We start from the raw sequence: 14,484 nt of genomic DNA on the forward strand, positions 1-14,484 counted from the left end.
TTAAATACTCACAAACACAACTGTGGGCAGTTGTAGAATATGCGTGCCAACAAGGACATTCAATTGATTTTAATGTTTCGTGTAAAACTAATTGCTATTGGCCAAGACTAGAGAATATATTGAAATAAATATACTTTTAACATTTCTGATAGCTACAGGCTTATTACTGCTTGTAAGCATATTATCAAGTAATACACTGTTTAACTGCATGTCTATACAAGTTATGTTGATTAACTGTGAATTAATGTATGTATTTTGAACTTTTTTCGCACTGTGAGTGGCGAACCGTACTAATCAGAGCGGGGCTGGATAACTAAACATAAAAACATTCCACTGTATGTTGATTAACTGTGAGCAGCCAATAATAGGTACTGAATATTCTCAGAGCAACATAATGTATGTACAGAAAACTAAACACAAAATCATTCCACTGTATGTCGATTAACTGTGACTAACCCAACCAATAATAGGTACTGCAAATTCTCAAATTAACATGATCCATTGCAATTTATATGACATTAACCCTCCTCTGGTCTTGTGATAGTCTCACAGTGATGACATCACCTTTACTTTATAGCCAGATTTGTGAAGACTTCTTCACAAATCTGGCTATTTCCTGATGAGACTGGTTTTAATCACCAGCAAAACGTCGTACTCGAATTGTAAATTGTTGGTTTACTCTCCAACACACAGGTGTGCTGTAACAACTAATTGGCACGTTTTGTTTACGTGACAAATCTTACTAATTGGCTGTCGGAAGGTGGTGGGTTTAACGACACATTTATAAACAACACTTTATTATGCAAGCTGTCACGATCTGTCTAACCCTCATGATGCAACAGACTGTCGAGCTCCTGCACCCGTGCTAATTTAATCACTCCATCTTTGTGGTGGATGCCCTCTCGGGCACATTCCTTCATTTGGCTGCCACTCCATTGGATCCACCACCTTCCAACATCAATGTATGTTTCTAATACATTTACTCACATTCCTGTCTCCCAGTGTAATTCCAAGTGTGCATCTCTCCATGCTTCTTTGGAAGAAAACATGAATAAGAGGATATGTGCAAGTTGGTCATCATACCGACTTAAAAAAACGAGAATGGCAGAACACGTCGCTAAAAAGGAACAAGGCCAGTGCTTGAGACTAATGGCGACGTCCCCAAAAGTACGACCACCACAGATGGAGCAATAAAAAATCGTCTCGTGTGCAGGTGCTGGGTGTATTGTTGCATCGCACAATTGTGAGTTGTGGCTGCAGCTTGGGGAGGCCTTCATCCAGCAGTGGACTGATCATGGCTGATGATGCAGGAAAGAGTTTAGCACTATAAAGGGAACCAGTGTTACAACATAGCAATTTTAACTTTGAGAACTGATATTTGTTGCTATATGCATATCTTATAACGTGAAAGTGTTTGAATAAAAAAGTTAACTGCAGTATATGCAAACTATTTTTTATTTCATCCCAAAAATTGGCTGACATTTCTGTTAGAGGTAAATACAATCACAAACCCATTTAAGAGCAGCACAAGGAATCAAATACTGGCCACATAAAGTCCTCTCCCAAAGTGATTACCATACTCGGTGTGACAATAGCAACGAGCCACCCTATTTCTATAAAGCAAAGGAAACACAAACTCACGCAGTACAAATGCGTATTCAAAAGACATAAACCACAAACACATTGAGTTCATAGGAAATGGCAATTGGTTTTATACTTCAGCTATGGTCAGGTCAGAAAAGTAGAATTTATTTTTTGGTGATAGTCAAGACATACTGCAGTTATTTGAAATGGCTAATTATGATAATTTTGTTACAGATCACCAGTGAGAATTGTTCTGAGCTCTACAATAACAATTGACGAGTTAAATGCCCGTGCCAATGACAATTAAACATTTTTGGCCATATTGGGTGGCGGAGGGTCTTTACATATATTTTATCAGATCATTATGTGGTGGCTTAACCCACAAAATCAACGATGAATATAAAACGAAGTGTACCAACGGCCAAACATACTTCCGTAGCCTGGCTGTTTTACAAGTTATCTTTCCCACACCAGTGATCCAATGTAAATAAGCAGACAATACACCTTCAGAGCTCTCTCTCATACACAATGCATCAGTCACGTGGCCGTTTAGATGCTAATTATTTTTCTGTATTGTCTTCCATAATAGAAGATTTTGGGTTGGTCGTGAAAGCCTACGTGTTAAATCTGTATTGTCTATTATATATTTTTGCAATGAATTATGACCCATACCGAGAGGATCCTTGCATATGGCATCTGGCAGTTCACCAGCATTGGATCAAGCAAGCCTGGCTGCTAATGGGACGTTGAATGTAAAAACTAAAACAGTTTGCTTGTGTTTAAACAATGCTACTAATAGTATGCACTCCCAGAACGCTGTGGCTGAAGGGATGTGTAAAAAATACTTGTATTTTTCATATGGAGGGATAGATATGAGGTATCTTGTTGCTTATTTATTTTACATTTTATTCTCCATGATACCTTTAATTATTACTTGGCGGTATAATTAGTGTTGGAGTGTTTTATGCTGACATGGTGTTCCTAAGTTAGCGGATCGGTGCCCAGCCCAACTGGTGCACCGCGAAGCAGACCGAAGTTCCAAGCAGGCCAAGCAGCCCCAAGTTACCGAACATCCCGCGCATTCGCTTCCTCGGGTCTGTGAGAGGAGAAGATGAGCGTTTCACTTAACAAGTGTACATTCAGATAATTGAATGTTCAAGCCAATACAATTATTACAATTCCATTTACAGCAAAATTTACATATCATGGTAGTTCTTATACTACACCCAAGTTCAGGACAAATTTGATTCCTAAACAATCGAGTCTGGTAGACCCTACTAGATTGACATTTCTCTTTCATCCATACTCTGTTCAACCACCACACAGCAGGTCACAACTCACTTGCCCAGTCACCCACTTTCACTCACTCACTCACTTTCACTCACCCACCCACCCACTCACTCGCTGTGGTTACTCTTCCCATGAACTTCACTCATTGATTCCTCCTCCCATGTTGAGGACAACACTGTTTTGTCTCTTCCAGTGTTGACTCATTATACTGCATATGGCAACAACAAACGCACTCACCCACTTACCCACCTACTCACTGACTGAACACACTTATCCAATCTCACCCACTCACTTAACCAATCACTCATCCACTTCTATCGCTATAATGATTGCTGTTCTGGTCATTTCACTCGTTGATTCCTTGACCCGTTTCAAGGTCTTGGTCTACCAGGCTGACTTTGTTTTGTATCACTTGGTCAGTGATGAAAATACTCTTACCACCTGTGGAGTAGCCATGAGCAAAAACGAACCGGCCAAGGATCCACACACCACCCAGAGCGCTGGAGATCCGCTAGAGAATGGAAATAAAAATGTAAAATTAAATATTACATCACATACATTTCACCATTATCAGGCATGGTCAATCCACTGCTGGATGAAGACATCATCAAGTTAGTGCCACCTCTCATGATCCTGCGAATGCAACAATCTACCCAGCCCCTGCACACGAGTTGATTTCATCCCTCTTTCTCCGAGGTGGATATCCTCTTCGACGCTTTAAATTCCTTGGCTGCCACTGTTATTAATCTTGACGATTGTCCCATCACCCATTCTAGCCATGACGCGTCCTGCCCAAGCCCACTTGCAACTGCGGTGGACGAACAGTATGCACGACGGTGATACACGGATGTGTTGGCAGGGCGGAGGAACTGGGGCAAGGATCATGGAAGACCTCATCTGGAAGCCCCTGGAACCTGCTAGTGGGTTCGAGAAGGGAGGTGCAGTCAGAGCGGAGCCAGGCCACACTGGGGAGCATGAAGGCAGCTGAGAGTGGGAGCTTCATGGCTGCCGGTTCTGTAAGTGGACTCGTCTCGTCGCTGTCGCCTTCGCCGCCTTCGTCACTGCCGTCTTAACTAGATATTGCGCGGCCGAATAGTTGTTGGCTGTCTCAATCGGTACCATCAGTGTTACATGGTCAGGGTTGTGTTTAGGCTAGGCTAGACGACTAGGGAGAGTGCGAGGGCAAACCTGTGAACCTGTTAAGGCGTTAATAAAGAAGGTGCTCCTGATAAACCTTGTCTCCTGCTCTGCTGACAATACAGTAGTTTAGATGACACTAACCTGCGAATGCTCTTTAATCCACGTTTCCGTTTCTGCCTCGCAAGTAATTGGAGGTATCATTTTACTTCACTGTGAACTAATAGTTTCTAGTTTTAAACCAGGATGTGCATGTATTTATTATTATGAGTCATATACGAGTTTGCCGAACAAAATTAAATACATTTGGGGATAAAAAAAAAACAGAACAGAACATGAGCAGGTGAACAAGAGCAGAGTGGACTGCTTTTTGAAAAAATGTATTTAAAAATAAATTCAACATAGCAATGTGTTTAAAGAGGAGTTTTCATGAAGTGCACACCGTCTACGATGACATTATCATCATAAGTAACCATTGATAATGCTGTGGGTGTATTAACTGTAAAATATTACGCACCATCTGCTTCTCTCACAGTGGACATTAAAGAACCCATGTGCCAGCGTCACGGTTCAAATTGATACATTTACACTGCAAATGACTCAATTGGTATTACACATTGCAACATCGTCCCCCACAGTGAAACTACTGCAGACTGTGCCTGTAACGATGAGAACCGTATGCAATACGAATGATAGCGCCAATACCAAAAATGTACGAATGATCATCATTGAATGGTCAATCCAGCAACAGACACAGTGATGCAGGCAAGGCAGAGCAGTGGTGAACACGTACTGGATGCTGCAGGCCGCCTGTCATGAGGAGGAATAGGAAGACCGGGTAGCCCTCCAGCCTGCACAACACAACAACGCGATGCAATGTTTTAACAGGGGATACGCAATGTGATATATTGTTATTCGTGATCTTACTAGTAAAATGAGTCGTCAACAGTGCAGTATGGAAGACTCGGTTTGCCAGACTCTACTGTGTTTTACTACTGCAATTCAGGTTACAAAAATACACTCATGCACTTACTCATCCACCCACTCACCAACTCACTTATTCACACTCACCGAACACCTCATCCACTAAAAGATCCATTAGAAAATGTCATGACTGCTGTTCTTGATGAACTTCTCCCCATCTGAACAATCAAAAAGAGAACAGGGAAAGCGCGCGGTAACTGGCTGTCACCGGAGGCGATCGCAGAGAAGCAGATCCGGAGGATGCTGCAGTGTCTCTGGAAGAAAACTGGTTTGGAGACTGTCCTCCTCGCTTACAGAGCCACCTGCAGATCTGGCTCATGACGCCATAGCTTTGGGGCGCGTCGTGAAGTGTCTGCCGTTTTCCAACTACCCATTAACTAATAAACTCAGTCTGTGCAAAGAACTTACCATGTTCTTTTCCAATAAAATAGTGATGGTAAAGATGGCAGTTTCTAACTCGAAGGCAACGCATTCTCTCAGTCTGCCATCTGAGTTTGAGAAATCTGGAACCAATGCAAAACTCGAGACCTTGGCACCAATGTCAGTGGCAGAGGTGTCGATGTTCATCACACAGCTGCCAAATAAGACATCGGCACTCGACTACATCCATGCGTCGATTCTCAAATCATGCTCGGGTGTGCTTGCGCTGCTGATTGTCCACTTGGGAAATCTTTAGTTCAGCGAGGGCTGTTTTCCAGACTGGTTCAAAATGGCGCAGGTAACACCGCTCCTGAAAAAAGCTGGCTTGAGCCATAGTGACCCCACAAAGCTTTGTCTGAAGCAGTTACTTCTCCATGTCGTTGCGACGAGGAGATTCAACCTGTTCAAATTGGCGTACCAAAAGTTTTACAGCACTGAGATGGCTTTAATAATGATCACTGATGATCTCTACAAGATCACAGATGACTGGTTTGCCACAGCATTGGTTGGTCTCGATCTCTCAGCCGCCTTCGACACTATCGACCATGAGATACTCATCGGGTGGCTAAGGTCAAGGTATCAGATATGGCCGATCACAGTTCGATCACAGTTCGTCAAGCTGGGTGACGAAGTCATCACCTATACCATGCCTAGTTGGCGTACCACAGGGGTCCATTCTCAAGCCCTTCGTATTTTCAACATACTGCTCTCCAATTGCCGAAGTAATCTTATCGCATGACATCAAATTCCATAAATATGCTAATGATACACAATTGTACACCATAGTGAAGTGAAAGTTAGATATAGAGAGCCTCGGTAACCTCGAAGATTTCACGGCAGCAGTGCTTATGTGGTTTGCACAAAAGGGAATGCTGCTTAATCCAGGAAAATCTGAGGTTCTGCTGGTTGGCACTTGGGCTCAGGCGAAATCATTTGTGGGAAGAGCTTCGGCACCATACTCGACCACATTCAGGTCCTGCAATTGTCTTATCACGGCTCTACAACACATTCGGCCACTGTTGAGTCGTAACATAACCAATATGGTGGCATGTAGCATAGTATTACTGCAACTCACTTCTCTATGGGATGTCTGGAAAAAATATTATCAAGCTATAGCGTGCACAAAATTTCGATTTTAAGCTTTCGTGACTTTACCGAAAGAACCAAGAAGGTGCACAAATTTCTTTGGCACGTGTCATGACGGGTACAGCAAAGATCCGACCATGTCCGTCCGGTGCTTGCCGAGCTGCACTGGCTTTCAGTTGCTGAACGAATACATTGCAAGGTCACGCTCATTACACACAAAGTGCTTGCCACAAATGAGCCTCAAATGAACCACAATACCTTGCTAATCTTGTCAAGGAGCATAAACCATCACGCACACTCAAGTCATTCTCGCAGAACCTTTTGGCTAACCATTTAACAAAGACGGTTACGGCATCGCGTGCTTTCAGATGCACTCCTACGGCCATCTGGAACACTCTTCCTTACAATATTGGGATACCACTTGAACTATGCACTTTTAAATCTAAATTGAAAACTCATTTCTGTAGCGCTGCTTTTTGTGTTTAGTTTAATGTTCTTCCCCTGCAACTCCGATTAGCATGGTTGGCTACATACAGTGCGAAACAATTTAAACATACATACATATTCACTCACATCCACTCACTCAATCATTCACACATTCATCCACTTATTCACACACTTACCCACTCAACCACCACATTGCAGGTCACCATATTTTTCTTTCTGCTTCTTCCTCACACCGCTTCACTTAGTAATCCCACGGTCTCTTTTCCCAAGCCCTTATAACCTTGCTCAATTCAAGAAATGTGTTAACACTTGAATCATATGTGATTTTTGGGTTAGGCCACCAAATGATCTGGACAAATTTGTACTGTAAAATTCTCAAATATCCAGCACAGCCAAACAAATAAAACGATCACTTATACAATCTTTTTACATACCTATTATTCTTATTGGTTCTTTTGGTGAAGTCACGTAGAAGGGAAATAATAAAATAATAGAAATAAAACATAATAAAATAAAAAATGCCTATTGTTTCCACTTCCTGGTAAGTTTAAGCACAATTCTCTGAATCAAATGTATCAATTAGATAAGTGATGTTTGGTCTGAAACTGCATCAAATCTTATCAGAACAAGATTCAGGAAGTCAGATTAAGTGTGTTAACTGACCTGCCTTTTTAAATAGGTGTCAAGACCTCACAGCAACCAATGAGATTTAAATAATGTATGAACTGTTAAAATGTATTATTCTTTTATTCTCATTTATGTGGGCCATATATGAGAGCCTGGTTTTGTGGCTATAGCCTTTGAAATGTGTAAGTTGGAACAAACTCCTACTGCAGCAAATAAAAAAATCATCTTCACTAACCTGCTTCCATTGCCTCTCTCAAAACCCATATTCTCTCTAGCACATCCTACTACTGCTACTTCCTGCCCCTGTCGCGCAGCTACAACCAGGCCTACTCCTATCACTACCCCGATCACTACCCAAACCCCTATCACTACCCCAACCCCTCCTTAACCACTGCCACTTGTTATCCTGTCACCATAACTACACCATTTTAATAACCTAAGTCTTTTTCTCAAACACTATCATATTATGTACAATTTTATATTTGTTTGTAAAGTGCCTTGGAATGAGGCCTTACAGTCTGTACAAGTTAAAGTCAACAAGGGCAATTTCAAAATGTTCACCCCACTGCTCCACAGTTATTAGTGTTTCCAGGCAGGTCTCCTGGGTTTTCCTGACAACTTTCCAGGTTGTTCTCAAGAATTATATTGTGAGACTGGGTGCAGGATACTCCCAGCCTCATCTTGAAACACACCTCCATTCTCCAGCCCCAGATGGTTCTTCCACCCATAAGATGGCACCTCCTCCTTTTAGATGGTGGACTCTTCTACAATGTCTTCTGCCACCAAAAATATTCTACCACAGAAATCTACTTCTGCAGGTTATGGCTTTCCACCGCTATTTATTTCAAATGTTATGATAGATGGTTACTTCTTAACAATGAGATTATTACATGGCATAACCCAAAATCAATTATGAATCAGGATATTGGCTAAGAAAACTTACTTGAGAAATTAACTACAGATTTGTTTACAGGAGCAATCTCCAAAATAAAAGTTACTCACGTATTTTGGTGGGCACGCTGAATGCAGTTGAATATATGGCCATGTTCCGGATCATTGCTGTACATTTCTGGGTACTGTAAGAAAACACACAGTATGACAATGCAGTTAGTTGCTGGACGCATGTGCATCAGCTTAATAAAGAGGTGCCATATACTCTACGACTACCTCTTCTTTTTCTGTACAAATATCCGAGGAAGTTTCTTTAAGAGAATCGTTAAGCACAGGCCCCCCGAGCCCTGTGTCTTCATATCTGCTTCTATTATGTGGATTAAATTCACCCTCTCTACTGTCAAAGTCCACCCATCTTTCCCTAATGTGGAAATATAGTTTTTATTCCAAGACGTCTCAAACGGTCATAAAAAGGTAAAAGGTTCAGCCCTGCAATTGCTTGCTCACGCCATTGCTGGCAGAGGGGCCTCCACTAGAGGGCGCTCCACAGGGTCTAGTACTGTAATTCCCCCATTGTTTAAGTGTATTGTAATATATTCCATAACAGATGCTTAAAAAATACACATTGTTGTATACTGGACCCAAAATACTTTTTTTTTAAACCATGACATTTAAGAAAAAAATATTGACACACAGACTCACAAGGTCAATATTTTCCATCGGCAGTTTTGTGGTCAACACCGTTGATTTTTTTTCGATTTTATTCATGCTTGTTTAACCAGAAAAGCCTCACTGAGCCTCAAGACTCTTTTTCAGGAGGGTCCTGCCAAGTTTTCTCGTTTGGGGGTGATGTTGCTGCTGTTTGTAATCCCAATTGAGTAATTTGCAGGTCATTTCAGCTTCGGGATGTTTGGCCAAAACCAGTGACACTGTATGTTTTTTTACTATGGCAGTAAACTGAAAAGCCCTGAGAAAACTCATGTAGAATAGGGGAACATACAAATTCCACGGAGAAATGTACCCAAGTCAGGAATCGAACAAAGTTATTCTTGCTGTGAGGCTCAAGAGTTAACACTTCTGCCCTCAGCGCTATAACTTAGAGTACAAAGCGAGTCGAAGCGAATGATGATGCACATTTGGGAATGAAATATATTTGCTTTTGCTCATTTAATAAATGTGCATGCTTTGCATTGGAACTGGGGCACATAACTAATGCTTGTGAAGTTGCACGCTTAGCCAAACTAAATGTCGCTTAAATAGCACATTGCATATTTATCCAATCAAAACAGCACGAGTACATTTGGTATTCGTGCTGTTCGAATAATGAAGGTCGATCTGCTTCACAGTCGGCAGTGGTTTCCCAATAGGAGGTGACGTTGCTATGTATTTTCTCAATTGAGTATTTTTTTTCAACTTTGGCAAATTTGGACCATGTTGGCGGCACATAATGACCTCCTTGTTTCCAATGATGTTACGGGATCTTTTTAAACGTCCGCTGTGTAGCAGACGGCACTTATTGCATGGTTAATGCACATCTTCACAATATTTACCAGTGTTTCCTGCTGGAATCAAACTGAAAAATCTGCAACAAGCTGGGTCATGTCACCAGCATAATTTCTTATTATTGGTGGTCAATGGCTCTACTATGTACAATAGCGAATGTAGGAAATAACTCTCCACTGTGCAGATAACAAACTAAACATTTCCAATGTAGAGATACGCATTTAAACCAGAGCGATGGCTTCTGAAGTCACTTCGAAGTCAAAATTCAGACTCCACTTTTTACTCGGCATTAAATCTACAGGGAACCATCAAACCCCTCCCAAGAAGAATAAAGTATTCATTTTATAAAGCGTTAGTCATACAAATTGCATCTCAAAACACTGTAAAATAGAGTGAAATTTTCGCACAGAAACCACAGGCATAGTGGAGGGCAGCCAGAACCAGTACCAACATTTGCTCGAAGCTTTGTGTTGCTTTATTTGGATGTTTGGCCGACTCCAGTAATGAGTGTTTGTGCACGCGAGGACAGCACCCAGAACTTCCAGGTCATCAAACCCTTATTTCTCACATATTTACATCACTTCAACAAATAACTGCGTAACAAAGCTGTTAGCAAACTGCCCGACGAACTAGGCCTGTAAAACGGTATCTGAGAAGCCAGTTTCAAAAGTCAGGAGCTGGTATCCGCTGCCAGTGGAACTTTAATAACGAATGCACCGATTAGTACACAAGACCATATAAACCGCACAGCAGGCGAAGTCACCTTGTGGCCAAAGCCGAGTCCCCTTGTGCCACATAGGGACAATTGTCCCTAGGGGTCTCCTTCGGATTGTTTGAAATTAGATGTGATGCAAGGCGTTTTGAGCTGTTTAAACAATAACCCTATGATGTATCATGAATATGTAGTGTTGTTCTTCTGGGGTAGAACATCATCACACACGAAAAAAACATGCAAACTCACCAGCACTTTATACTTCCTACGAGCCATGCCAACCCGTATGCCCAGGTAAGTCACCAGCAAAGTGCTGGCAACACCTGTCAACACCACACAGCCATACTCCTTTGACAGCACAACCATCTGGAGAAAGAGTCTTATGATTAGTGCATACATTTGAAGCATTTTCATACGGCCATTCATAACCACCACCAGTAACAACAAAAACCCAGCTCCACACACTATATACAAATATACTTCAAACATTTTGTGAAACATTGTTTAGATTGTTATTTTCTTGTGTAAATTAAACTCGTTTAGATATTTTTATGGAGGTGTTTATATTTGTTTTATGTAACATAATAGCTGCACCTTAATCTTGGATTGTTTCAACATAGTTTCTTTACCATAAGGCATCGTATATGAAGTTTCATTGAACTGAATGGACTATCTTCATATTGACAGCACATTTTGTAAAAACAACCGTACAGTTGTTGTATTCATAGTATTATTACACTTCATTTGGAGGTTTTGGGATACGACCTACATTAGCCAGGGTATTACCATTAAACTCAACAGTTTTTATTTGAACATATGAAGCCCATTGAGCTATTATCTATTTTTCAGAAGCGACGTGGCCACAAATAATAGCTAAACGAAGTGAGCTTATGTGGGAACTTATAGCAGCTAAACAATACATAAACGCATGCTTCTAAATGTGGAGGAACCGGATAAAATTTCAGGCCACCACAGGGAGGTAGAGAAAGAGAACGCAGACGCTAAATATACAGAAGGCGTCAGGGTCGGGATGGAACCCACGAGCACCTGTATACCATGCGAGGTAGTTAACACCTCGCCACCGTAGCGCCCCCTTATGAGAATGCGTGGTATGAAAAAAAATAGGTTTTTACCCTATCTGGCAACAGTTTTGTTAAAATGTTCAAACACCAAATAGATAGCTTTTGCAAGGAATAAAGTCTGCATTAACCACACGAACTGGTGGCAAAAACATGCAAACACACTTGCTCCCATAATCTATGCATTGACTTTTGATCCTGGGACCAGAAACAAGTCCCATTATATAGAATGAGTGGTGTCCGTTAGAGCCGTACTCCTTCCTGTCTCCAGAGCGTTTCACACGCGACAAGCGTCACGATGGCTAGATGTTAACTACCTTGCCTGGTATACAGGGAGGTCGTGGGTTCGACTTCGACCCTGACACCCGTATATTTGGAATTTGTGTCTCTCTCCCCGTGGTCGTGTGAATTTTTCTCCGGAATCAACAACATACGTTTAGATTATTTGACTGCTATACATTTCCACGTAACGATAAGCCACTTCGTTGAGCTATCATTTGTGGCCAGGTCGCTTCTGAAAAATATCTACGTAGCTCAGTGGGCCTTGACCTTGGTAAAAAAAGTTAAGTTTTAGTTCAATTAGACTTATATTTCATCTCAACATATTTGAGACGGCACCCCAAAGTGGCAGCTGTCCCTGTGCCGCACGAGGGTGACTCAGCACCTGGCCCGTGAGGCGGGAAGTCGTCTGCTGGCAACAGGGGGTGATGATTGCTGCTGTGTGTCGTGTATTGACTCACTGACTCGTGAACAATAAACTCTCGGCTTTAAACCCCACAGTATGCAGCTGTGAGCAGCCACTGTCTCACGAAGAGCACTCAAAATGTTTCAATCGTAAAGAGTCACTTCCAATATATCGAAAAACGTGTCACTCAAGTCAGCATATCTAAGTGTTTTTGAGGGACTAGAGTATACACATAATATACTGAGACACATACTCTCCGTGTACCCCACACAGGCTGCTGTCGGGGCAAGTGCTGTTGGCGGAGCATCTATGAGGGCCGAAACGAGCGGTCGGTCAGTCGCCATTGTTTCGCCGCTGCCGCTGTGCACAGCGCCATGCGCGCATTCCAACGCTGACCCGGCGAAGGCCCAGGTCCGGTTCTGATATTCGCCACTCATGTTTTTGACTTGAGCGGTAATCGACCTCGGGTGGTCAGGCTCGTAGTGCTAATCACTGCGCCACCGCTCCCTATACTAGAGAGATGGGGGGTGAGGTGAGGGTGACTCGCTCGCTCAAACGCGGGCGCCGCGCTTGTCCTACCGTGTCCACCACTGATGCTGCTGCTGCCAAACGCTGGAAGCCTCCCAAGGTGACCCCCAGCATGGGGGCGGGGCTCTTATGACGCCCCCGAGGTGGGGGCGTCACAAAAGCCCTTCTCCCCCTCCTTCCCTGCCCGCATTAACCCCCTCCTCTCTTTCCCCCCCCTTCCACCCTCCTCCCCGGGTTCAGAGCCCAGCGTCACCATCAGTACCAGATTTCGACTCTCCCCAGCACGTTTAGAGCAGCGAAACGCTACAACATTTCCCTTCTTAGTGGTGAGCGCACACCACTTGACTTGCACTTTAAAGAACGCAAGTTCGATTCCTTCTCCTGTCGCAGCAGTTGAATGTATGAAAAATTCCACTGCTATTAGAATCAGAATCGTAATTTATTATAGAGTAATCCGACGCCCTATGAAGCTCTTTTTTACAGATTTCCAGTAGGGACTGATCAGTAGTGGTGGGTCAATTATAATTGTACTTCTATTTTATCTGGGCCAGTGATTAACTACTCGTGAGTATACGAGCCTATAGCAGTATAGCATTGCACAATTGCAGTTGCTAGTGAAAGGGAGTCCACATGAGTCGTCGTGGAAAGCGGACCTTATTGTTCCAGCAACACAACTCACACACACTCGTAGGAAGCTCTTCCCAGCCAAGCCCCGAGCACACGTCACACTCCCCTTCATATATCCTCCTCCTCGTTCCTCTAAACCTCCTTTACATCAACACTGTCCCTTTGTCTCTTTCTCCACCTCTCGCTCTCCCTTTATTATCCTGCCAAATATCTCCCAAGTCCTCAGCCAATCGAATGTAGTCTCCCGCCTGGCTGTCCCAGCTATCGTTCATGCCCTTACGTGACTCTTAGCTTACTTGAATGTGTCCTTACACGACCTTTACATTAGTTAAAAAAATGGTCATGGTGGAACTATTTGAACGGATTTTGGTCAATAGCAGTAAAAATGCTGCACATGTTCATTGCAGTGAGGGCTTCAGTGTACACAATATGCGATGGAACAGCTAACACAAATTAATCATTAACAGCTAAGACACGTGTCTGAGGCATCATCAGCATCATGGATGAGATATCGACAGAAAAAGAGAATGCGTCCACTGAGGAAGAACTATAGGTACAACTAAAATTTGTATTCATCAGGTAAGGCCAACTGAGCTATATAGCTCGTTTTCAAAAGCGACCAAGCCACAAAGGATAGCTCAACACAGTGGTTTATCACGTGGACATGTATAGCAGCCAACTAATCTAAACGCACGTTGATTCTCAATGTGGAGGGAAAAACTGGAGGACCCAGAAAAAAACTCCTGCATACCAGGCGAGGGAGATAACATCAATTTTGATATGACGCTTTTGTGACTCAGGAATCCATACTCTTTGTTTCTTTCGGTAAGGTCACGTAGGTAGAAAAAATAATAGATCACGACATTTCGATCACCACACAAGCA

General features: G+C 42.7%; 1 protein-coding gene across 1 annotated transcript; it reads right to left on the reverse strand.

Moving 5' to 3' along the window:
* Positions 1 to 1,439: 1,439 nt before the first annotated feature.
* MGST3 (microsomal glutathione S-transferase 3) lies at positions 1,440 to 13,158 on the reverse strand. Its single transcript, XM_078599016.1, has 6 exons — positions 13,025 to 13,158; positions 10,931 to 11,047; positions 8,578 to 8,651; positions 4,805 to 4,862; positions 3,313 to 3,385; positions 1,440 to 2,680 (listed from the first exon to the last, which is right to left on the reverse strand). Exons 1-6 carry the CDS (start codon positions 13,085 to 13,087, stop codon positions 2,571 to 2,573), a joined length of 495 nt encoding a protein of 164 aa, XP_078455142.1. The 5' UTR covers positions 13,088 to 13,158; the 3' UTR covers positions 1,440 to 2,570.
* Between the last annotated feature and the right edge of the window lie 1,326 nt (positions 13,159 to 14,484).

The sequence above is a fragment of the Lampetra planeri genome, chromosome 11 (genome assembly GCF_965212315.1).
Source record: "Lampetra planeri chromosome 11, kcLamPlan1.2.h2, whole genome shotgun sequence".
Taxonomy (NCBI): Eukaryota; Metazoa; Chordata; class Hyperoartia; order Petromyzontiformes; family Petromyzontidae; genus Lampetra; species Lampetra planeri.

Bases quoted from the DNA above. Each gene is read 5' to 3' on its own strand.
- MGST3 (XM_078599016.1), bottom strand. From the start codon at position 13,087: ATGCTGGGGGTCACCTTGGGAGGCTTCCAGCGTTTGGCAGCAGCAGCA. The intron at 11,048-13,024 runs GTAGGACAAGCG...CTCTTTCTCCAG, and splicing joins CAGCATCAGTGGTGGACACG to ATGGTTGTGCTGTCAAAGGA. The intron at 4,863-8,577 runs GTGAGTAACTTT...TGTGTTGTGCAG, and splicing joins CAGCGTGCCCACCAAAATAC to GCTGGAGGGCTACCCGGTCT.